We start from the raw sequence: 26,941 nt of genomic DNA, 5'->3' as shown, positions 1-26,941 counted from the left end.
AGGCAAGTGAGGCCTGCAGTTCCTTGGACGTTGTTGTGGGGTCTTTTGTGACCTCTTGGATGAGCCGTCGCTGCACTCTTGGGGTAATTTTGGGCGGCCGGCCACTCCTGGGAAGGTTCACCACTGTTCCATGTCTTCGCCATTTGTGGATAATGGCTCTCACTGTGGTTCGCTGGATTCCCAAAGCTTTGGAAATGGCTTTATAACCCTTTCCAGACTGATAGATCTCAATTACTTTCTTTCTCAATTGTTCCTGAATTTCTTTGGGTCTCGGCATGATGTGTAGCTTTTAAGGATCTTCTGGTGGACCTTACTGTGTCAAGCAGCTCCTATTTAAGTGATGCCTTGATTGTGAACAGGTGTGGCAATAATCAGGCCTGGGTGTGGCTAGAGAAATTGAACTCAGGTGTGGACAACCACAGTTATAGTATGTTTTAACAAGGGGGGGAATCACTTTTTCACACAGGGCCATGATGGTTTGGATTTTTTTTCACCTTTAATAATAAACACCTTCATTTACAAATTGCATTTTGTGTTTACTTGTGTTGTCCTTGACTATTGTTTAAATTGGTTTGATGTTCCGAAACACTTAAGTGTGACAAACATGCAAAGGAACAGGAAATGAGGAAGGGGGCAAACACTTTTTCACACCACTGTATGCTGTACTGACCAACAGACAACTCTATCCATCCTTCTTCCATACCCTGCCCAGTGATCACATTCAGTTTCTGGCAGTTGTTAAGCTACTCAAACACTTTGGCTGGACATGGATTGGTGTCATTTCCTCCGATGATGATTATGGAGATAGTCAGACTCAGGAGTTGATGTTGAGTGCTGCCAGCCATGATATCTGCATTGAGTTTATTATTAAAATACCAACTAATCTAGATGACAGAATTTTTTATGAGAAAGCAGAGATTCTAAACAAGTCATCCTCTCAAGTTGTTGTACTTTGTGGGAAATTTTCATATTTCATTATGTACTTTATAGAAGTGGAATGCAAAGCTCAGAGTAAGACATTTATTATGCCAGTAACATGGACTTTTCACAGGTATTTTCAACCACATAAAATACCATACCATGGAAGCCTATTATTTACACCACCTAAAAAAAGTATGCCACGTTTAAAGGAACACTTGAAAAATGTTACCTCTGCCGATTGTACTAAAGACTTTTTACTAGAACGTATTTTAGCAGACTTCTACCATTGTTTAACATCAGATTCAGATTTCAATAGACAATATGAAGAAAACTTTAATGTTAAACTTCATAAATGCAATGCTACTCCTGACCTCGGGAAATACATTTTAGATTTTGGAACTACATATCATGTGTATAAAGCTGTCTATGCCTTGGCACATTCTTTGCACAATATAGATTTCTATTTGTCCAAAAATGCCAAAGGCACCTTCATGAAAAATCAGAAGCTTATGAAAGAGGTAATTTGTTTATTACAGTCTTGTTACACGCAACTACTGCTATGTACAGTATCTCACAAAAGTGAGTACGCCCCTCACATTTTTGTAAATATTTTATTATATCTTTTCATGTGACAACACTGAAGAAATTACACTTTGCTACAATGTAATGTAGTGAGTGTACAGCTTGTATAACCATGCAAATTTGCTGTCACCTCAAAATAACTCAACACACAGCCATTAGTCTAAACCGCTGACAACATAAGTGAGTACACCCCTAAGTGAAAAATTGTCAATATTTTGTGTGGCCACAATTATTTTCCAGTACTGCCTTAACCCTCTTTGGCATGGAGTTCACCAGAGCTTCAAAGGTTTCCACTGGAGTCCTCTTCCACTCCTCCATGACGACATCACAATGCTGGCGGATATTAGAGACCTTGTGCTCCTCCAACTTCCGTTTGAGGATGCCCCACGTATGCTAAATAGGGTTTAGGTCTGGAGACATGGTTGGCCAGTCTACCAGCTTTACTCTCAGCTTCGTTAGCAAGGCAGTGGTCGTCTTGGAGGTGTGTTTGGGTTTGTTATCATCTTAGAATACTCATGGTTCCCTAAATGAACTGTAGCTCCCCAGTGCCGGTGTTCTGTTGGATAGTGCCCGCTATCGAGAAGTGCCCAGGATGTACTGTGCATGCGCCATATGGAACAGCACAACAGCTGATTTTACAATCAGCTGTTGTGATGGCGAGCCGGCGCATGCGCACAATACCCGACAGAGATTTTTCTGTCAGATTCTGCCTCTCGCTGCTGAGGCGTGTTCATGTCGGTGAGGGGCGGATTTGTACATGTTGGGGGCAGATTGTAAAATTATAGGCAGTGCTGCAAAGATGGGGGCGGATTTTTAAATGATGCCTCATGTTGGTGAGGGGTGGATTTGTACATGTTGGGTGTGGATTTTTAAAAGATGGGCACACCCCGCAAGCATCCAAGAAAAATAGAAGAATAAAATTTGTTTTGCAGCACTGCAAATTGCAGGAATTTAACTCCTTTCAAGACCTGTATGCTTCAGCTACAGCAACATTGTCTGTATATAACCTAAACAAAAAACACTCAGGCCCCTTATAAGAGTAGGCACCCCATCTGTGTATGTGTGTTATATCCTAGAGCATTAAAAGCTGTGCCTACAGGCTCTAGTAATGCATATACACTATGTTGCCAAAAGTATTGGTACACCTGCCTTTTCATGCACATGAACTTTACTTCCAATCTTTTTACTGAAAAATGATCACGCAAACAAAGAAAAATGTATTTATCCGATTGACAGTATTACAACATGCAAGGAAAAGTGTGGAAAGTGACATGAAAAGGACTTTAGTAAATGACCAAAGTGCCAAAGATAATTAGTGACAATAATCCAGTTACCTGAGAAAGCAACTTTCTGTGCAAATATACATGTGGAAAATCAATACACAGCGCTAAGTGGTATGTTAACAAAATCAAAAATAATAAAATCAATTCAAACTAATTGCATAGTTCTTCAATCACATTAGTGAATATCCCAATAAGTGATAAATGGTGTGCATGTTGGGGGATAAATTATCCGTGCTGCTTGGTGCTCACACAGGAAGGATACCCCCACATGGATGTAAACTCACCCCTCAGTATGGACCAACTATCACTAGTATGGTTAAACAGGTGTGTGGGGAGAACCCTGGAGATATCCTAGTGCTGATGATTCCTGAAGTGGATAAGCCCCATAGAAGTAGATTTGAAGTAAAGGACCTCATTGCGCAGAAAATGTATTATAAAACATTAAAACAACATATTTACACTCACATGAAGGGGTGCATAAATCCTGGCACCCGGTGTGAATAGCTGGTGATTTTTAGGGGAAATTGGCCCACATGACATGGTACATCGCTGGACGTGGTTCTGCTTGATTCCCGGAAGTAGATTTGTGCGGAAGTGTGTCGCAATGATGCGATCAAGCCTCAATGCGTTTTATAGTGCCTGAGGGGTCCCCGTAGTCCACCTGTAAAGTGGCACATCTGTACTGTGTATAAAAGCTGCTGCAACAATAATTGCATTTATAAAGCTCAAAAAAAAATAATTTTTCCTGTAAGCTTTCTTTATTTTGTAAGCAATGGCTTGGCGAGCCAGTCTGTATAATGAGGCCACAACGTAGTGCACGGGGAACAAGAGTAGAGATTTTTTTGATAAATTCTGGTGTCTCTACCACAGACTTTGGATTTCTTCTTCTGTAACGGGTGCGGAAATTTTTTTATTTGGGTGTCAGTGGTGCCTTCACACCGTAACCCTATAGAGGTACTATTTGATGAAAGCAAGAATTGGCCTTGCTGTCAAAAATTTTAATGCTATGCACCTCAAAAAGATGTAGAAAAATTGGTCTTTAGGTGTTAATTGTGAAACCTACACCAAAAACATTCTTCCATATGAAATCAACACCCACAACACTAGACTGCCTAGAAGTCCTGCAGAGATATCACATCCCAAAAACACTTAATTGGTGACATCGGCATCAGGGGCTTCATAGGTGCTTGTAATCTAGGACTGATTCATTTTGATAAAAGTCAGACGGTCCACTGAGTCTGTGGACAGACGCATTCTATGATCAGTATCAAAACCTCCAGCAGCATTGAATGCCCGTTCGGAAAGCACGTTGGATGCAGGGCAGCCCAGCAGCTCAATAATATACTGGCAAGTTCTGGCCAGTGGTCTATTTTCATGACCCAGTAACCCAGTGGATCTCTGTTTTCACTGCTAGATAATCATCCACCATGTGATGCAGATGCTGCCAATAGGATGTGGAAGCTGTCAGCCCTGGGTGGCAAGGACTAAAAAAATTGAGACATGCATCACTTAAGCGGCCGTCTTCTCCACCGCTCCTCTCTTGACCAATAGAAGCCTCAAAGCTATGTTTTCCATGACACTGTAACTTACCAGAGTTGGGAAAAGCATTCCATAAACTTCTCTTTAAGCTTCCCTCAAGAGATTTAATCTTCTGCACTCTCTGTGGGGACGGGATGAGTTCTGAGACTTTCCCCTTATAACGCTGGTCAAGGAGGGTTGCCAACCAATAGTGATCCCTCTCCTTTATAGCACGTAATCTTGGGTCCTTTTGCAGGCTTATGCCGCGTACACACGGGCGGACTGTATGGCGTACTTAGTCCGTCGAAACACATTTCAGCGGACAGTCCGCTCGTGTGTGGGCTTCAGCGGACTTTTTCAGCGTGCAGTCTGGCGTACTAAGTATTTCGGATTTTTTCGAAATTCTGTCCGTCGTACTTTGGTTTCAGCGGACAATCCGCTCGTCAGTATGCTAGTTCGACGGACTAAGAATGGCGCATGCCCAGAAAGGATTTACACGGCGGAAGGGTGCTTTGCTGTGTATTGGACTTCCTATTTCTAGTCCCGTCGTACGTGCTGTACACGTCATCGCGCAAGCTTTCGTCGGACTGTTTGGGTATCCGTGTGTGGTCAAGTCCGTTCAGTGGAAAGTATGACGGACTGTCCGTCGGATTGTATGATGGACTAAGTACGCCATACAGTCCGCTCGTGTGTACGCGGCATTAGAAGCACGAAGGAGCCCATTCACCGCAAATATGTGGAGGCATGAGAAGCAGACTCATCGGGGTCACTGAGGATTAGCATATCTGGAACTGCATCCTCCCAGCCACATACTACTCCCAAGGGTTCATGCAGCTATTGGCATGAGGAAAAAAAGCCAAGCCGGCCTGAGCCTGTCACTGTATCATATGTATATGTAAGGGAATTTCACATCCTTGCCGCTCTTACAGTGAAGAACCCTCTACATAGTTTAAGGTTAAACCTCTTTTCTTCTAATTTTAATGAGTGTCCATGAGTCTTGTTAAACTCCCACAAAAAAAGTTTTATCCCTATTGTGGGGTTACCAGTACGGTATTTATAAATTGAAATCATATCCCCTCTCAAGCATCTCTTCTCCAGAGAGAATACGTTCAGTGCTTGCAACCTTTCCTCATAACTAGGGATGAGCCCGATGTTCGAGTCGAACGTCGGGTGCTTGCTTGTTCGGCAAATTCGAAAGCCATGGAACACCCTTTAAAAGTCTATGGGAGAAATCAAAAGTGTTAATTTTAAAGGCTTATATGCATGGTATTGTTTGGGGACCTGGGCCCTGCCCCAGGGGACATGAATCAATGCAAAAAAAAAGTTATAAAAAGGGCAGTTTTTTTTCGAGAACAGTGATTTTAATAATACTTAAAGTGAAACAATAAAAGTGAAATATTTACCAGACCGAAGGGTCTGGTAATTGACTATGGGGGAATCCCATGCCATTTTTTTCAATGACTTTTATGTGTATTGTCGGACCGACAATTCATTATAGCCGCGAGTACTTTTAAATGACTTTTTTTTCCTTTAGAAATGTGATCTTGCTCTTGGACTGTTCTAAACATGGGAAACATGCGCCACTTTACAGGCATACTATAGACACCCCCAGGTACGAAATTTAAAGGAATAATTCACTTTTATGGTTCCACTTTAAGCATTATTAAAATCACTTCTCCCGAAAAAATTTCAGTTTTTAAAACTTTTTTTGCATTGATACATGTCCCCTGGGGCAGGACCCAGATCCCCAAACACTTTTTAAGATAATGACTTGCATATAAGCCTTTAAAATTATCACTTTTGATTATTCATGTTCGTGTCCCATAGACTTTAACGGTGTTCGTGTGTTCTAACAAATCTTTTGCCTGTTCAGCTGCGAACTGAACCGGGGAGTGTTTGGCTCATTCCTACTCATAACTAATATCCTCCAGACCCTTTATTAGCTTTGTTGCCATTCTTTGTACTAGCTCCATTTCCAGTACATCCTCCCTGAGGACTGGTGCCCAGAACTGGACAGCATACTCGAGGTGCTGCTGGACCAGAGTCTTGTAGGGCAGGAGAATTATTGTTTTATCTATGGAGTTGATCCCCTTTTTAATGCATGCCAATATTCTGAGAGACAGTTGGACAGCATAGTAGAGGAAGTTTACAAATTCCCAAGAGAGAGATGTCTGAGGGAAGGAGCCCCGCTCCGGGACACAAATAGTCAGGAGTGGAGTTTCATTACGGGTTTCCATTCACAATACAAGGAAATCAAATCAATATTCTAGACTCACTAGCATATATTACTTATGTATAAGGTATTAAAACCAGTACTCCTGCCAAACCCTACATTTATCTATTGGAAGGCATTACGTTTTGCAGACAAAATAGTGAAAAGGGTATTAGATCCATCTACTAAGTCCTCATCCTTTTGGGACAGGGATGGGTTTTTCACTTGTAGAAAAGGCAGAGCCTTCATAGAATTCAATAGACCAATAAGGGGATTAGCAAGTTTTATCTCTACCTCAAATAATAAAGAGTTTTCCATCAGAGAATTTATTACGTGTAATACTACACACGTGGTATGCGCTTTAGAATGTCTGTGTGGGTTGATGTACATAGGCCGCACAAAAAGATTAGGATAGCTGAACATGTACAGAATGTTAAAATTCGTTTTTAAAGACCACAATGTGTCTCTGCATTTCAAGTTGTTCCACAACCAGGACCCATCAGGGTTGAAATTTTGGGGTGTGGACCACATTAAACCCTCATGGAGGGGTTCTAATATTGTTATATAACCTCTATAATAACCTCTTATAATCTAAATGAAAGGGTTAAATGTTGATTTAGATATTAACTCTTTTATTAGCTGAAGTTAGCTGAAACTGACTTTTAGAATAAAATTGAATTGATTATAAGGTGTTTGAAAAATATGAAATTTATAGGATTTATAGGATTTTAATTTTATTAAAAATACCTAAGCCCAGTACCAATTTTATATAAGTTGATGGCCACAGGAGTGTACAGCCAGTACTCTGTAAATATGTCTTATCAATCATGTTTTTCACAATGAAAAGTCATTTTGTAATGAAAAAAAGTTGCTTAGCTATTATTTTCTTCACAATGGAGTTTTTACCTCTTTGGCCAGGACTACCTCCACCTAAGCGTGTGGAGGTTCCAGGTTAAAGGTGATAGCAGGTATGGTTAGTGATCAAAATATTGATCAAAAGAGAGGAGACTGTAATGGAAATTTGTAAGTTCTGTATATAATTGTATTCTATTTTATATGTATTGCACAATGCCCTCACTATGCACACGGCACTAATAATGTTTTCAGTACATGTTTTGCATTCTTTCGAGTCCTGATTAGAATTAGCCTACCTATGTAACGCCTCTTGTTACCATAAACGCACAATTGTAATATGAATGTGATACCTATGTAATCATGTGCATAAAAACCTTCAAATGTGTCATAATAAAGGAGAACAGTTATTTGGAAAGATGCTGAGTGTATCTTTTGTGTCTGTTCCCTACTGCAGTAGTTATTATTAATTTGGAACAAATCAATATGAGGATAGGAGTTGCCTATCTATAAAATATCTATTTCAGTCTCTATAGAAGGTATTGATGGATAACCATTTATTAGTTCCTTGTATACATATGAACAGTCAATATAGCCCCTGTAATGTAAGGGTATTAAGATATACAATTTCTATGAATGTAATCCGCCAATGTTATTTTAAAAATAACATATGTTCTTATATATACAGTATCTCACAAAAGTGAGTACACCCCATGCATTTTTGTAAATATTTCATTATATTTTTTCATATGACAACACTGAAGCAATGACACTTTAATACACTGTAAAGTAGTGAGTGTACAGCTTGTATAACAGTGTAAATTGGCTGTCCCCTCAAAATAACTCAACACACAGCCATTAATGTCTAAACTGCTGGAAACAAAAGTGAGTACACCCCTAAGTGAAAATGTCCAAATTGGGCCCAAAGTGTCAATATTTTGTGTGACCACCATTATTTTCCAGCACTGCCTTAACCCTCTTGGACATTAAGTTCACTAGAGCTTCACAGGTTGCCAATGAAGTCCTCTTCCACTCCTCCATGACAACATCACGGAGCTGGTGGATGTTAGAGACCTTGCACTCATCCACCTTCCATTTAAGGATGCCCCACAGATGCTCAACAAGGTTTAGGTCTGGAGACATGCTTGGCCAGTCCATCACCTTTACCCTCAGCTTCTTTAGCGAGGCAGTGCTCGTCTTGGAGGTGTGTTTGGGGTTGTTATCATGTTGGAATACTGCCCTGCAGCCCTCTTTCTGAAGTAAGGGGATCATGCTCTGCTTCAGTATGTCACAGTAGTTACATAGTTACATATACCGTATTTTTCGCACCATAAGACGCACTTTTTCCCCCCAGAAATATGGGGGAAAATGTCTCTGCATCTTATGGGCCGAATGCATGTTAGGCACCGCTCCCCCACCACCGATGGCAACGCCCCCCGCCACCACTGCCAGAAGAGGCAGGAGAGCGGAGCACAGACATCTGAAGCCCCTGTGAGCAGGGCTGGACTGTCCTACCTGTGACTGCAGCGCTCTCTTCCCTCTGTCTTCCAGCGCTCGTATGTCACGGAGCTGAGTCCATGTGCAAGGTCCCGCCCCCCTATATAATCCCGTGTGATTATAGATTGAATCAGTGTTCCGCCTATCACAAGAGCCAGTCTAGGGGAAGGGGACCTTTCACACAGACAAATCTCCGTGACATACGAGCGCCGGAGGACAGAGGGAGGAGAGTGCTGTGTTATCCAGAGGATGACAGTGAGCACAGAGGCTGCAATGGGCACAGAGGCTGACATTTTTGGGCACAGAGGCTGCAATGGGCACAGAGGCTGATATTAGTGGGCACAGAGGCTGCAATGGGCACAGAGGCTGACATTTTTGGACACAGAGGCTGCAATGGGCACAGAAGCTGACATTAGTGGGCACAGAGGCTGCAATGGGCACATAGGCTGCATTGGTGGGCAAAGATGCTGCAGTGGTGGGCACATAGTGGCTGCAATTGGTGGGCAGAGAGGCTGCAATTGGCACAGAGGCTGCAATTGGTGGGCAAAGATGCTGCAGTGGTGGGCAAAGAGAGGCTGCATTTATGTGCAATGGTCAGGTCGCATTTATGGCAATGGTCAGTTCGCATTTATGGCAATGGTCGGGTCGCATTTATGGCAATGGTCAGGCTGCATTTATGGCAATGGTCAGGCTGCATTTCATGGGCACTGGTAAATATTTTAGGACACCATTTGGGTCAGAATATCTTTTTTTTCTTGTTTTCCTCCTCTAAAACCTAGGTGCGTCTTATGGAGCGAAAAGTACGGTAGTTACATAGTAGGTGAGGTTGAAAATAGACACAAGTCCATCAAGTCCAACCTATGTGTGTGATTATATGACATTGTATATCCCTGTATTTTGCGGTTGTTCAGGTACTTATCTAATAGTTTCTTGAAACTATTGATGCCTCCCGCTGAGACCACCGCCTGTGGAAGGGAATTCCACATTCTTGCCACTCTTACAGTAAAGAACTCTCTACATAGTTTAAGGTTAAACCTCTTTTCTTCTAATTTTAATGAGTGGTCATGAGTCTTGATAAACTCCCTTCTGCAAAAAAGCTTTATCCCTATTGTGGGGTCACCAGTACGGTATTTGTATATTAACCACTTTCAGACCGGACCATTTTGCTGGTAAATGACCAGAGGTCTTTTTACAATTTGGCACTGCGCTGCTTTAACTGGTAATTGCGCGGTCATGCAATGTTGTACCCAAACAAAATTTGCGTCCTTTTCTTCCCACAAATAGAGCTTTCTTTTGATGGTATTTGATTGCCTCTGCGATTTTTATTTTTTGCGATATAAATGGAAAAAGACCGCAAATTTTGAAAAAAAAATGATATTTTCTACTTTTTGTTATTAGAAAAATCCAATAAATTCAATTTTAGTCATACATTTAGGCCAAAATGTATTCAGCCACATGTCTTTGGTAAAAAAAAAGTCAGTAACTGTATATTTATTGGTTTGCGCAAAAGTTGTCACATCTACAAACTAAGGTACGTTTTCTGGAATTTACGCAGCTTTTAGTTTACGACTGCCTATCTCAGTTCTTGAGGTGCTAAAATGGCAGGGCAGTACAAAACCCCCCCAAATGACCCCATTTTGGAAAGTAGACCCCCTAAGGAAATTGATAAGTGGCATGTTGAGCCCATCGAATATTTTATTTTTTTGCCTCAAGCGATTGAATAATGACAAAAAAATATATATTTTTTTTTTTTTACACAAAGTTGTCACTAAATGATATATTGCTCACACATGCTATGGGCATATGTGAAATGCCACCCCAAAATAAATTCTGCTGCTTCTCTTGAGTACGGGGATACCACACGTGTGGGATTTTTTGGGAGCCTAGCCGCGTACGGGGCCCCGAAAGCCAAGAACCGCCTTCAGGTTTTCTAAGGGCGTAAATATTTGACTTCACTCCTCACTACCTATTACAGTTTTGAAGGCCATAAAATGCCAAGATGGCACAAAACCCCCACAAATGACCCCATTTTAGAAAGTAGACACCCCAAGCTATTTGCTGAGAGGCATTTTGAGTCCATGGAATATTTTATATTTTGCCACAAGTTGCGGGAAAATTACAAACTTTAATTTTTTTTTATTTTTTTTTCACAAAGTTGTCACTAAATGATATATTGCTCACACATGCTATGGGCATATGTGAAATGACACCCCAAAATAAATTCTGCTGCTTCTCCTGAGTACGGGGATACCACATATGTGGGACTTTTTGGGAGCCTAGCCACGTACGGGGCCCCGAAAACCAAGAACCGCCTTCAGGTTTTCTAAGGGCGTAAATATTTGACTTCACTCCTCACTACCTATTACAGTTTTGAAGGCCATAAAATGCCAAGATGGCACAAAACCCCCACAAATGACCCCATTTTAGAAAGTAGACACCCCAAGCTATTTGCTGAGAGGCATGTTGAGTCCATGGAATATTTTATATTTTGCCACAAGTTGCGGGAAAATTACAAACTTTTTTTTTTTTTTTTTCACAAAGTTGTCACTAAATGATATATTGCTCACGCATGCCATGGGCATATGTGAAATGACACCCCAAAATAAATTCTGCTGCTTCTCCTGAGTACGGGGATACCACATATGTGGGACTTTTTGGGAGCCTAGCCGCGTACGGGGCCCCGAAAACCAAGCACCGCCTTCAGGCTTTCTAAGGGCGTTACAGTTTTGAAGGCCATAAAATGCCAAGATGGCACAAACCCCCCCCAAATGACCCCATTTTGGAAAGTAGACACCCCTAAATTTAGGGGTACACTAGTGAGACTAGGTAATAAATGGTGGGTGCCCTGAAACTATAAAAAAAATAACTAACCAACCAGCGTCACCTGTAACAGTTATATGGTGATCACTGGTGAAAGGGTTAACTAGGGGGCAATCAGGGGGCTTTATGCGGTAGTATATGGGGGTCCCTGGCGCTATAAAAAGCTGCGGCGAACCTAAATACCTACCTGCCTAACTAGCGTCACCTGTGACACTAATACAGTGATCAGAAAAACGATCGCTTATTAGGCTGGGTTCACACTGGAGCGATGTGGGAACGCCACGAATGCGCGGCGGGTTCCCGCATCACATGCCTCCCGGCGGCAGTTCACACTGCCCTATGCGAACTGCTGGGAGTGTCAGTGAAATGTTAATGACACCCCCAGATCAGTTTGCATATCGCAGTGCGATCTGCAAACTCGGATTGCATGGTGTGAACACCCATGCGATCCGATTCTGCTGCGGACCAAAAAAAGGGTCCCGTGCGAGTTTGCGGCGGGTGCGGCGGGTGCGACACGAATTCAGCCATACTATCTGTATGGCTGAACTCGAATCGCACAGAGATCGGATGTGATTTGCACTGCAGTGCGGTGCGAATCACATCCGTTCTCATAAACCGCTGCAATGTGAACCCAGCCTTAGTGACACTGGCGACGGGGGGTGATCACGGGGTTAAACCTTTATTGGGGGGGTTAGGGGGGTACCTTAGAACTAAAGGAGGCTAACCCTAACTGCCCTAACAGTTATTACAGTCACAAATGACACCCGCCGGGTGATCAGGGGGTTAAACCTTTATTAGGTAATAAATGGCGGGTGCCCTGAAACTATAAAAAAATAACTAACCAACCAGCGTCACCTGTAACAGTTATATGGTGATCACTGGTGAAAGGGTTAACTAGGGGGCAATCAGGGGGCTTTATGCGGTAGTATATGGGGGTCCCTGGCGCTATAAAAAGTTGCGGCGAACCTAAATACCTACCTGCCTAACTAGCGTCACCTGTGACACTAATACAGCGATCAGAAAAATGATCGCTTATTAGGCTGGGTTCACACTGGAGCGATGCGGGAACGCCACGAATCCGCGGCGGGTTCCCGCATCGCATGCCTCCCGGCGGCAGTTCACACTGCCCTATGCGAACTGCTGGGAGTGTCAGTGAAATAATGACACCCCCAGATCAGTTCGCATATCGCAGTGCGATCTGCAAACTCGGATCGCATGGTGTGAACACCCATGCGATCCGATTCTGCTGCGGACCAAAAAAAGGGTCCCGTGCGAGTTTGCGGCGGGTGCGGCGGGTGCGACACGAATTCAGCCATACTATCTGTATGGCTGAACTCGAATCGCACAGAGATCGGATGTGATTTGCACTGCAGTGCGGTGCGAATCACATCCGTTCTCAAACCGCTGCAATGTGAACCCAGCCTTAGTGACACTGGCGACGGGGGGTGATCACGGGGTTAAACCTTTATTGGGGGGGTTAGGGGGGTACATTAGAACTAAAGGGGGCTAACCCTAACTGCCCTAACAGTTATTACAGTCACAAATGACACCCGCCGGGTGATCAGGGGGTTAAACCTTTATTAGGTAATAAATGGCGGGTGCCCTGAAACTATAAAAAAATAACTAACCAACCAGCGTCACCTGTAACAGTTATATGGTGATCACTGGTGAAAGGGTTAACTAGGGGGCAATCAGGGGGCTTTATGCGGTAGTATATGGGGGTCCCTGGCGCTATAAAAAGTTGCGGCGAACCTAAATACCTACCTGCCTAACTAGCGTCACCTGTGACACTAATACAGCAAAAAAAAAAAAAAAAAAAAAAAAAAAAGCAATTGGTGTCACTGTGACTGGGGGGGCAGGGGTAATTGGGGGGGTGATCGGGGGGTAAAGGGGGGGTGTGAGTGTGCCTGGCATGTTCTACTGTATGTGTGGTGTGTTGGTGCAACTCACCGAACCTCTCTCCTCGGTGCCGGAACGAAAAATACCGACACGGAGGAGAGAATACATCACTTCCTCTCCTGTGTTTACATTACAGGAGAGGAAGTGATGTCACGGAGGATTTCCATTCGTCGAGAGCGATCGCGAGGGGGTGGCCATGAATGAATGGCCGCCCCCTCATCCCGGATCGCTCTCGAAGGAATGCCGACCGCTGCAGGCACCGGGGGGGGGCCCGATCGGGCCCCCCACCCGCGGGCAGGCAGGGACTTATATATACGCCCATATGCCTGCCCGTGCCATTCTGCCGACGTATATCGTCGTGCGGCGGTCGGCAAGTGGTTAAATCATATCCCCTCTCAAGTGTTTCTTCTCCAGGGTGATTAAATTCAGTGCTCGCAACCTTTCCTCATAACTAATATCCTCCAGACCCTTTATTACCTTTGTTGCCCTTCTTTGTACTCGCTCCATTTCCAGTACATCCTTCCTGAGGACTGATGCCCGGGAAGCCCACCGTGGCCGCGCTGCCTGGCCGTTTGTTCTGCCGCGGGGAGGGGGCTTTCGCCCGCTGAGCTGAGAAGAAGCTGAGACTCAGAGAGACTGTCTGGACCGCCCCATACCGCCCCGCCTATCCAGAGAAAGAGAATGTAGGGAGGTGGGGCGGACACTGAAAAATGAAGTCAGCTGACCAGCTGACACCAATTGAGTGAAGGGGAGGGTCTCCCTCTCTCCCCATGAGGAAAGGCATCCCTGGAGGCATTTAAGTAAGTGACTGATGATTCGAATTGCAGTACAATCGATCCATTTCAAGTCCTCCACCACCTCTGCTTCTTACTGATCCCATCCCTACCCACCCACCATCACTTCTACAACAGAGGGGATGGGGGGGATAGGGTAGGGATGAGATCAGTGGTGGTGGGGGATGGGATCAGTAAGAGGCAGAGGTGGTGGTGGGAGAGGATGGCACTACCACCACTGCCATGCCCCCAAGTACCACCGCTGCCTGCCACCCCCCCAAGTACACCATCGCTTCCACCCCCCAAGTACCACTGCTTCCATCTCCCAAGTACTGTACACCACCACCACTGCCATCCCCCCTAAGTATACCACCACCACTGCCACCCCCCAAGTACCACTGCTGCCACCCCTGTCACAGTTACTTTGCTGAGTAACTAATTACTTTTCCAATGTAGTAACCGAGTTACTAACGCAATTACGTTTTGGGAGAAGTCATTTGTAACTTAACTAATTACTTTTTTAAAGTAAGGCCGCGTACACACGGGTGGACTATCCGTCCAACTAAGTCCGTCAGACAATCCGACAGACAGTCCGTCCTACTTTTGAATGAACGGACTTGACCACACACGACGAACAGACAGTCCGCTGAAAGCTTGCGCGATGACGTGTACAGCACGTACGACGGGACTAGAAATACGACGTCCAATACACTGCAATGCAACCTTCGGCCGTGTAAAAATCCTTTCTGAGCATGCGCCATACTTAGTCTGTCCAACTTGCCTACTTACGAGCGGACTGTCCGCTGAAACCAAGTTTGGACGGACAATATTACGGAAATTCCGAAAGACTTAGTCCGCCAGACTGTCCGCTGAAAAAGTCCGCTGAAGCCCACACACGAGCGGATTGTCCGCTGAAACACGCTTCAGCGGACCAAGTCCGTCAGACAGTCCGCCCGTGTGTACGCGGCCTAAGATGACCAACACTGTTCATGAATCCATGCTGATTACTGCTAATGATCCCATTCTCATTACTAAAATCTTGTATATAGTCCCTTATCATCCCCTTGTTTACATACTATTGATGTTAGGCTAACTGGTCTGTAATTCCCAGGGATGTATTTTGGGCCCTTTTTAAATATTGGTGCTACATTGGCTTTTCTCCAATTAGCTGGTACCATTCCAGTCATTTTTTATTTTTTTTTGCTCTCCTCCGCTATGTGTCTTTCATGTTCTATCTTAGCCGTCTTTATTGCACCCTTACATTTCTTGTTGCATTCTTTATAAAGTCTGAATGCTGATGATGATCCCTCAACCTTGTATTTTTTGAAGGCCTTCTCCTTTGCTTTTATATGTATTTTTACATTGGAGTTTATATATACACTTTATATATATATACAGTACACTGTATTCAGTTTAGCTAGATCCGTTCCTGTTATTCTCTTCCTAATATACTTCCAGACCGGCAGCTGCAATATTTTCAGTCAGTGTACTGTATCCTGTGCAACTAAAGCTAACTGCAGACAATTGCTGGTGTTCTCTTCCTAATAATACCTCAGGCAGGCAGCTGCAGTATTTTCAGTCAGTGTACTGTATCCTGTGCACAGTGTGCAACTAAAGCTAACTGCAGACAAGTGCTGGTGTTCTCTTCCTAATAATACCTCAGGCAGGCAGTTGCAGCATTTTCAGTCAGTGTATTGTATCCTGTGCACAGTGTGCAACTAAAGCTAACCGCAGACAATTGCTGGTGTTCTCTTCCTAATAATACCTCAGGCAGGCAGCTGCAGTATTTTCAGTCAGTGTACTGTATCCTGTGCACAGTGTGCAACTAAAGCTAACTGCAGACAATTGCTGGTGTTCTCTTCCTAATAATACCACAGGCAGGCAGTCGATTCAGCTAGCTGCAGTATATTAGTGCACCGTATACTGGGCGCAGTGTGCAGCTGAAGTTCGCTGCAGACAATTCCTATTGTTTTCTTCCTAATAATACTACAGGCAGGCAGGCGATTCAGCTAGCTGCAGTATAATCAATATATATATATATATATATATATATATATATATATATATATATATATACACATTCCAGCTTTATGCAGCTACATCTCACTGCAGGCCATTCCTTGTGTACCTATTCCAATACATCAAAGACAGTATGTCTGGAAGGCCAACAAGGAGATGCAGACAGTCACAGGCCAATAAAAGAGGGCAAGCAGGCTCTGTGTCTAGAGGCAACAGTGCTGGTCATGGACACAGTGCATCCTCATCACCACATGGCTGTGAGGCATGCTTGTCCTTTCTTGGCAGCTGGCCATGTTGAGCCACAGCATGCCGAAGAGTTGGTAGAGTGGATGACCAAGCCGTCCTCATCCTCCTCATCCTCCGTCACCCAGGCTACCTTGGCTGCCATTGCAGGTGCCAAAGCGGCTTATTCCTTGGACTCAAGTTCATCATCAGTTACTCCTTCCCTAGCCCCACCGGAGGAGTCCCCCGAACTGTTCAACCACCAGTGTCGGGTACATGCTGCAGGAGGATGTGCAGCCTTTTGAAGGCTCCGATGATGGTACCCAGCTTGAGGAAGGCAGTAACTTGATTCCAGAGAGAGGGGTTGCCCGAGAAGGACAACAAACTGGCAGTCATTTTCCTCCAGCTGCAGCATACTGCCAGGTTTGGTCGAGTGATGAGGAGGGAAGGGATGATGAGCTCACTGACTCTACGTGGGTGCCTGATAGGAGAGAGGAGGAGGAGGAGGCACATCTCCAACAAGACAGGATGCCCTCCAGGGGCCTGCTTAAGGGCAGCCAACCGACTGTATCACACAGCAGAGCTCCGCAAGTGCAGGGCGCTGGTCACTCTGTGCGTTATTCCAAAAGTTCTTCAGTGTGGGCCTTTTTTGAGACGTGTGCAGCAGATCACATCATTGCTATTTTCGACGTATGTCTGAAGTGTATCAAGCATGGACTAAACAGCAAGTGCTTGGGCACCACATGCTTAATCAGACATATGACAAGCTCCCATGCAGCCTATTGGCAACACTACCTAAAAGACCCACGCCAAAGAACAAGGCGGACCTCTCCTTGCTCCTCCTCATCAGCTGGGATCTCCAACCCCACTATACCTTAAGTCCTCTCAGAAACCTGCACTGAGAGGAATGCAGGTTTAGAATTAGGTGTGCCACTACCAAGTACTTGCAGGCAATCTGCTATCAGTACACCAACGTCCGATTCTAGCAGGCAGATTTCCCTACCCCAGTTGCTCCGCCAGCAAAAGAAGTTCGCTCCTAGCCATCCACATGCCCAGCAGTTGAATGCTAGCTTGGCTAAATTGCTAGCACTTCAATTGCTGCCTTTTCAGTTGGTAGACTCGGCCCCCTTCTGTGAGTTTGTAGAATGTGCGGTACCTCAGTGGTGGGTTCCCAAACTTTTTTTCACGGAAGGCGATTCCGGCTCTCTACCGGAATGTGGAAGGCAATGTCTTTGCCTTGCTGAACAGGGCGGTCAGCGGTAACGTGCCTAATACCGCTGACTCATGGTCCAGCAGGCATGGACAGGGACATTACCTATCTTTCACCGTGCACTGGGTGACTCTGCTGGCAGATGGGAAGGATGCAGAACAGGGTGCAGTAGTGTTGGAGGTTGTTCCACCACCACACCTCCAAAATTCTACTAGTGGTGATTCTGCCACACCTCTCTCCTCCACCTCCTCCTCTTCTTTTTCCTCCATTGCCTCTTCCTGTGCTATTTTGTCTTTGGAACCAGCGGTGCTTTGAAGGAGTTCAAGGGGCTACGCAAGCACGCAGGCAAAAAGATGCCATGCGGTGCTTGAGCTGGTGTGCTTGAGGGACAGGAGCCACACTGGGGCAGAGATTCTGTCAGCTCTGCAGGGGCAGGCTCAGAGGTGGTTATCACCATGCCAGCCTAAGCCAGGAATGGTGGTTTGCGACAATGGCACCAACCTCCTCTCCACCTTCCGACAGGGACAACTGACCTATGTGCCCTGTTTGGCTCACATCCTTAAATTGGTGGTGCAGTGGTTCTTGAGCAGGTACCCGGGCTTACAGGATCTCCTGAGGCAGGCCAGGAAAGTCTGTGTGCATTTCCTTTTTTAAATATCTCTTTATTCGGTTTTTTTACATATCCATTATACATTTCACCATTTACATTCATCGCTCTCTTATGAGTTTCCATAAAATCCATTCATAGTCATGTCTTCAAATACTATGAAATTGTACATATACATTTATACATTCATATCCCACTTACTCTTTTTTTTTTCTTTCCCTTTTGGTGTGGCTTGCCCTATCTCCATGCTGTTTTAGCCTGATGCCGTGGAACCCTGATGGAATTCTATAATGATGGAATTTTCTATCCAAATTGCCCATACTCTCTCATATTGCTCTCCATGTCCTCTACTCCAATATGTTTCCCTATATAGTGGTAGATTACTATTTACTAAATTTTTCCACTGTGTTAATGTTGGAGCTTCCGCCTTCTTCCAATTCAGCACTATTGTCTTTCTAGCATAAAAAAGCAACAGACCCACCTGTATTCTCCTTCCTATAGGGGTGATATTATTCCCTACTAGTCCTAATAGGCAGATCTCTGCCTCTTGATTTAAAGAGACTGATGTTACTATAGTAATTACTCTAAAAACCTCCCTCCAGAATATCACTATCTTTGGACAAGACCAGAATATATGGATGAAATTTCCTGGGGTGCCTGCACATCTCCAGCAGTTTTGAGGGTTTGTTAGAAATATTTTGTATAATTTGTATGGCGTATAATAACTCCTATGTATTATTTTAAATTGTATTCATTTTTGGAGTGGAGATCTCCATATCTCCTCCCAGTTTTTGTCTGCTAATGTTGGAACATCTCTTGTCCAGCTTTCACATAGCTTACTTATATCTGAAAATGTAGTTTTGGATAAGTAGCTATATAAAATAGAAATTTGCTTTTTTTTGGTCTTTTTCCTTACCATTTGCTCTAATTCTGTTTCTATCAATTGTGAGATCCCCTCCAGGAACTGAGCCAATAAAGCATGGACCAACTGCATGCATCTAAAAGTGTAGTTCCCAGGTATATTTCAACATTTCCTTATTTCAGCAAATGAAATAATTCTCCCTTTGGGTACAACTTGTGATAGTTTTTTAATCCCAAATCTAGTCCATGTCCCTGGATCTTGGATGGAATCCAAATGTGGGAGCTCTGGATTTCCCCATAATGGAGTGTTTGGGGATAAATCCCCTCTCAAATGATCCTCTTTTTCCATGGCTGCTCTCCATATTTTTACTGTCGTAATCATCGAGGGAGTCAGATCTGACCTATATTTTAATCTGCGGAATGGCAATGACTGCAGTGCCTCCCGCAACTGGACCACTGTGGCCTCTACCATCGTTGTAGAGTCAAATCCATCCGGATTCAGCCATCTCCCTATCGTCACCAACTGTGTAGCCATATAATATTTATAAAGGTCTGGGAAAGCCAATGCCCCCTTTACCGCCGGACGCATAAGTACGCTTAGTTTAATTCTAGCTGGTTTGCCTTTCCATATAAATGTATAAAACATACTGTGTAGCTGTGTAAAAAACGTCTTAGGCAACCACTGCGCAGAATTTCTAAATAAAGACAGAAATTTAGGAAGAATCTTCATCTTTATTAAATGTATATGTCCCAGCAGCGACAGGGGCAATGCCTCCCAGATCTTTAACTTTTTCTTACACTCCTGTATTACTGGATCTAAATTCAGCATTTTAAAGTCTTTGACCTGCCGAGATATTATTATACCTAGATACTTCAATTCTGATACCCATTTTAATGGTAGATCTGGGGGAGCTGTGCCCCTTTGTCAATAGAGAATAACAAAGACTTATCACTTTAAGTCCTGTAAACACTGGAAAAGTATTCAGTAGTTCTAGAGCTCCTTTCAATGAAGGACCTGCATCTCTCAAAAACAGCAACATATCATCGGCATACAGGGCTACCCTCTCCTCCAGCCCCCCAATCCGAAGTCCCTGAATATTCGGTGAGGTCCTAAGAGCCTCTACCACTGGCTCTATTGCAATCGTAAAGAGTGCTGGAGAGAGAGGGCAGCCCTGCCTCGTGCCTCTATGCAGCTGAAATGGCGACAAGAGCCTTCCTCCCAATTTTACCGATGACATGGGTTTTTTATATATTGTTTGTATCCATTTAATAAATATTAATGGAAATCCCATCCTTCTAAGTATTTCCCAAAGAAAAGGCCACTCGACCGTATCAAAGGCCTTCTCTATATCCAGAGAGGCCACCATTCTAGATCTCTCATAGACGTGGCGGGTATGTATGTTTGTATGTAATCTACATAGATTAACATCTGTCGTTCTCTCTGGCATGAATCCTGTCTGATCCGAATCTATGATATTCTTTAATAAAGGTTGGAATCTCAATGTTAATATTTTTCATCAGTATTTTTAGATCTATATTTAATAAAGCTATCGGCCTGTATGAAGAACATAGTTTTGGGTCTTTAATTTCCTTGTATAATAAGGTTATATGTGCGTACCTCATTGAGTCTGGAAGGACTCCTTTCAATAGACCGCTTGTAAATACTACGAGGATGGTGAGCAGTGACAGTGCATGTATCAGTGGCACTGTCCCTCTTGTCCACTTGTTGGACTTGAGGCAGAACAGAGGGAGGAAGATGAGGACTTCCTTACCTCTTAAGGCCCCCTTTATCCAGACAATTTTCCTGCGTGCCTGTCAATCACACAGGAAGAGGACAAGGAGGAGAATTGTGTCAACATGGAGGTGGAGCCTAGCACTCAGCATCAGCAGCAGTCTTCAAGGGATCATTTACAGTCCGAAGAAACCCATGGACTTGTACGTGGCTGGGAGGAGGGGGCTGTGGATCATGTAGTCCTTAGTGACCCAGAGGACTCAGGACTGAATGCTTCAGCAAACCTATGCTGCATGGCCTCCCTGATCCTGCAAAGCCTGCGGAAGGATCCTTGTATTCATGCTATAAAGGAGAGGGATCATTACTGGCAATCCTCCTTGATCCACGTTACAAGGGTAAGGTTGTGGACCTTATCTTGCCGTCGCAGAGGGAGCAGAGGATGAAACATCTTTGGGAGACCTTGCAGAAAGGTTTGTGCAATGCGTTTCCAGAGCCTGGGAGGTTACAATTTCCTGGTCCTCCTGGACAACGTCTTGCTGAGGCTTTGGTCAGTCACAGAAGGAGCGGTGGAGAAGGTGGCCGTCTGACTGATGTGAACAATATTTTAGTCCACAGCCCCAAGGTATGATCAGTTCCAGCAACCATTGCCAGCATCTGATTCACATGGTGCAGGAATACCTAGGGGCAAGATCAGACTTGGACACCTTTCCCACTGAAAATACTCTGGGTTACTGGGTCTTGAGGATGGATCACTGGGCAGAGCTTGCACAGTATGCAATTGAGCTACTGGCCTGTCCTGCATCCAGCGTTCTTTTGGAACGCACATTCAGTGCTGCTGGAGGCTTTGTAACTGATCACAGGGTGCACCTGTCCACCAAATCGGTCGATCAGCTGACCTTCATAAAAATGAATCGGTCTTGGATCACCAGCTACCAAGCACCTGATGTAACCGAATAATTTTTTTTAAAATGTGAGATCCCTTCATGACTGCCTATACTGATGCTGAGTGACTATCCTTGTCAGGAATCCGCCCGTTCCGTGCGATCGGCTCTCCGTACGCGCACGCGCGTTCGTGCCGCGGGACGTCGTGGGCACGAGCGTCTTCCGACGCGCGCGGGTGCACGTCGTTCGTATGTGCGCGCGGTACACACACGCACGGGCGCGCGTTAGTACGATTGGCGCCAGTGGCCCTTTTTAAAGGCACAGCTGCAGGGGTTCTTTGCTGTCTCGTCTGCAGCTTGTACCCGAGTTACCTGCTATTCTACCTGAACCCTATCTGATACCTGACCCGGCTCCGTCTGACCTTGCTGATCTCTCCTGCTCCGACCCCGGCTTGTTTGACCCTTCTTGGACTGATTCTTGTTGCCGAACCTCTGCTTGTTACCTGATTCCTCTGCTGGCTCCTGCTTGCTTCTGTGTCTGCTACCTCCTCTTCCAAAGATCCATCCATCCTGGTTTCACGGTCCGTGGCCTTCTCCCAGCTGCCTTCTTGCTACAGAGAGCTCCTGCTCCAGAGGATCCTCATCTACCTTGCATCTGCTGCTGCACCTGGCTGGACCCTCCTACCCCGCTGCGCTCCGGTCTCCCTGTTCCCATTCCAGAGAGACTAGAACCAGAGCCGTAAGAGAGGTCCCCTTCCACTAAGTCAGACTCACTACCTGAAGACCCTAACAGTACAAGACAGCCATGTCTGAGTCTGCGGAAGGGGCCTCCGCCATGAAGGAGATCTGCTCCCACCTTGCGGCTCTCACTCAGGCCGTGAAGTCTCTTCAGGATGGCTACACCAGGTTGGAGGAGCGTGTCCAGCATCTCTCTACCCCGGGTTCACCAGACACCACACCTCAGCCTCCTCCTGTTCAGCCAGCCGCCCATTCGGCAATCATGATGCTTCCACCTGAGCCTAGGGTTCCCATTCCGGAGAGGTTTTCGGGGGACCGCTCCAAGTTCCGGGCTTTTCGCAACGCCTGCCAGCTATACTTTGCCCTCCAGCCCAGGACCTTCTCCCTGGAGGCAACTAAGGTGGGGTTTGTTATCTCTCTCCTGCAAGAAGAACCTCAGTCCTGGGCCCACCACCTTCTGGAGAAAGACAGTCCCCTTACTCAGACTCTCTCCACCTTCTTCGAAGGGATGGCCCAACTTTACGACGATCCCCAGTGGGCTGCCACCGCAGAATCCACATTAACTGCGCTCCAGCAGGGCCGTAGGACGGCTGAGGACTATGTCTCGGACTTTAGACGCTGGAGCGCAGATACCCAGTGGAACGAGTCGGCCCTAAGACACCAATTTCGCATGGGCCTGTCTGAGGGCCTCAAGGACGAATTAGCCCGTGTTGGTACCCCTGACGCCTTAGAGGACTTAATTGCTCTGGCCATTCAGATCGATCGAAGACTTCGCGAGCGTAGGGCCGAACGCTCTTCCCAACCTCTGAGACCTGCCTGGATGACCGCCAGAACCCCGTCTTCCACACCTTTCTTCTCTCCTCCCCCTCAAAGGGGGCCTGCCAGTGTTTCTCCTGCTCCTGAGGAACCTATGCAGCTTGGATTACTCCGACCTACCCTGTCTCCTGAAGAGCGAGCCCGCCGCCGACAGATGAACTTGTGCCTATACTGTGGCGGCTCCGTACATTATGTGGCCAACTGTCCTGTTAAGTCACGTAAGTGCCTCTCTTCAGTGTCTCGCAGTTCCTTAAACCTGCCTTCCAACTCTTTCCATGTTGCCCTTCTGCTCTCGTTTCAGCTTTCGGGAGGAACGATCCACGTCAACGCCATCCTTGACTCCGGAGCCTGCGGTTGCTTCATTGACGCTGCCTTCACCAACCTACATTCCATTCCACTCCAGAAAAAACCTCATGGACTCTCTATCTTCTTGGCCGATGGTTCCCAGATTAAATCTGGCCGAGTCACCCAGGAGACCCTTCCACTACCCACCTCCACCTCCTGCCGACATACGGAACTGTTAACTCTTGATGTCATTTCATCCCCACTCTTTCCGGTAATCCTGGGCATACCATGGCTGCAGGCCCACAATCCCTCCATTGACTGGTCTTCTGGGGAGGTGAGGTTCCTCTCCCCTTACTGCCAGGACCACTTTCTTCCTGGGGCTTCTGTACAGTCCGGAACGCTCCTCTGCCTAGACCCAGACCTGGACTTATGTCAATCAGTCCCCGAGCCTTACCACGAGTTTCTGGATGTCTTCAGTAAACGGGGGGCTGATTCCCTACCCCCGCATCGCCCCTACGACTGTCCCATTGAGCTCCTTCCTGGGGCTGAGATCCCGTTTGGACGTGTCTACCCCTTATCCGAGAAGGAGCAAGAGGCTCTGAAGGCCTACATCTCCGAGAACCTCAAGAAGGGGTTCATCCGTCACTCCACGTCTCCTGCCGGTGCTGGGATATTTTTCGTTACTAAAAAAGACCAGACCCTTCGACCTTGTGTGGACTATCGAGAGCTGAACAGGGTCACGATTAAAAACCGCTATCCCCTACCCCTGATTCCAGAACTCTTTCAAAAACTGAGGGCGGCTACCATCTTCACCAAATTGGATTTGAGGGGAGCCTATAACTTGGTCCGTATACGAGCAGGTGACGAGTGGAAAACTGCGTTCCGAACTCGCTTTGGGCACTACGAGTACCTAGTGATGCCTTTCGGGTTGTGTAACACCCCAGCCACCTTCCAGCACTTGATTAACGATGTCTTCCGGGACTTTTTGGATATTTTCGTTATCGTATATCTTGATGACATCCTGATCTTCTCCAGGTCCCTGGAACAGCACCGGGGACACGTCGGCAGAGTACTGCTTCGGCTCCGGCAACATGGACTCTACGCTAAAGCCGAGAAATGTAAGTTCGAGCAACAGGATATCCAATTCCTCTGCCTTGAAATCTCCCCAGCAGGCATCAGGATGGACCCGCAAAAAGTCGCTGCTGTCCTCGAATGGCCAGCCCCCACCGACAAGAAAGGCATCCAACGCTTTGTGGGCTTCGCCAATTTCTATAGAAAATTTATTAAGGGGTTCTCAGCCATTATCTCTCCCATCACCCAGCTCACTAAGCAAAATATGCGCTTTCATTGGGGTCCTGAAGCCCAGGCCGCCTTCAAGAAACTCAAGGACTTGTTTACCTCTGCTCCCATCCTCAGTCACCCGGATCCATCTAGACCTTTTATTCTGGAGGTAGATGCCTCTGAGATAGCAGTAGGGGCGGTGGTCTCCCAGCGCTTAGGTAAAGACGACCTGATGCACCCCGTGGGGTTCTTTTCCCGAAAACTCTCTCCGGCGGAGAGGAATTATGATGTGGGTTACCGGGAATTACTTGCCATTAAGTCTGCTTTGGAGGAGTGGAGATACTTACTTGAGGGGGCGGTACATCCCGTGCTCATCTACACGGATCACAAGAATCTCGAGTACCTCCGTACCGCTAAACGCCTAAAACCTCGGCAGGCCCGCTGGGCCCTCTTTTTCTCGCGGTTCTGCTTTCACATAACCTATCGCCCTGGATCAAGAAACGTAAAGCCGGATGCACTCTCCCACATGTTTGACAGCCCCAAGGATACCGCACCCCCGGATACCATCCTCCCTGCTAACACCTTTCTACTCATCCAACCAGACCTAGTGTCTCTGCTGAAGAGTGCTTCCTCCACATCCTCCTGTCCCCCAGGAATTTCATTAGCATCCAGGGAGGGCCTGCTTTGGAAGGACAACCTGATCTTCGTCCCTGAAGACGTGAGGGTAAAGGTCTTGGGTCTCCTCCATGACCATCCGCTCGCTGGGCACTTTGGTGTCCGCAAGACTTTGGAGCTGGTACAACGCTCCTTCTGGTGGCCAGGCATGAGGGAGTTCTGCAAGCAGTACGTGAATTCTTGCCCCGTATGTAGCCGGAATAAGGTCCCCAGAAATCGGGCCTGGGGGCTGCTTAAACCTCTTCCCGCACCCGACCGCCCCTGGCGGATGATTACTATGGATTTTATCGTGGAACTTCCCCCTTCTGAGAACTGTACTGCCATCTTTGTAGTTTGTGACCGTTTGTCTAAGATGGCCCACTTCCTACCCTTAAAGAGAACCCCCTCCGTGACCGAGACTGCCCACATTTTCATCAAGGAGATAATCAGGCTTCACGGGGTACCCACCAACATCGTATCTGATAGAGGGGTTCAGTTCACCTCCCGTTTTTGGAGAGCCCTATGTGAGGCTTTGAAAATAGAGTTGGCCCTGTCCTCCGCCTACCACCCACAGACCAATGGGCAAACGGAACGCACCAACCAAACCCTCGAGCAATATATCAGATGTTTTTCTTCCTTTGTTCAAGACGATTGGGTTTCCCTGTTACCTCTGGCGGAATTCGCCTACAACAATGCCAGCCATGCTACCACAGGGCAGTCCCCGTTCTTTGCCAATTACGGTTTTAACCTGTCTTTTCTTCCCGATATCCTTACAGAATCTCATGTTCCAGCAGTACAGGACACAGTATCCTTCCTTCAGCGGAATAACCGGACCCTGCAGGAGGCCATAACCAAGGCTCAGGCTGACAGCAAGAGGAGCTTCGATCGAGGGAGAAGGGGAGAATTGATCCTTCAAGTCGGGGACCAGGTATGGCTGTCTTCTTCTAATTTAAAATTAGCCTGCCCCTCCAGGAAGTTGGCACCCAAGTTTCTGGGCCCGTTTCCTGTTAAGAGGAGGATTAACGAGGTGTCATATAAGTTGTCCTTACCCGATTCCATGAGAATACACCCAGTCTTTCATGTAGCTTTACTTAAGCCTGCTGTACCTGATCCCTTTCTTGGTAGAGGAACAAGGCCACCTGACCCTGTGCTGATCGATGGCAGTGAGGAATTTGAAGTGGAGGCCATCCTAGATTTCAGAAGACGACGGGGAGAAGGTCAGTTTCTGATTAAATGGAAGGGCTATGGCCCGGAAAATAATTCATGGGAACCTGCTAC

The 26,941-nt window shown here is 46.0% G+C and overlaps 1 protein-coding gene across 1 annotated transcript in view; it reads left to right on the top strand.

The window, feature by feature from the left end:
* Positions 1-824: 824 nt before the first annotated feature.
* Positions 825-26,941, top strand: part of LOC143975922 (vomeronasal type-2 receptor 26-like) — a 76,416-nt gene continuing 50,299 nt past the window's right edge. Inside the window, exons 1-2 of the mRNA XM_077478456.1 lie at positions 825-1,011; positions 1,222-1,439. Coding sequence (XP_077334582.1) covers positions 825-1,011; positions 1,222-1,439 — 405 coding nt within the window. The remainder of the gene's footprint in view (positions 1,012-1,221; positions 1,440-26,941) is intronic.

The sequence above is a fragment of the Lithobates pipiens genome, unplaced genomic scaffold (assembly GCF_037356315.1).
Source record: "Lithobates pipiens isolate NorthernLeopardFrog02 unplaced genomic scaffold, aLitPip1_a1.2 Scaffold_13, whole genome shotgun sequence".
NCBI classification, from domain to species: Eukaryota; Metazoa; Chordata; class Amphibia; order Anura; family Ranidae; genus Lithobates; species Lithobates pipiens.
Note: the sequence above shows the minus strand (reverse complement) of the source record. Positions and strands in the feature narration are given on the sequence as shown.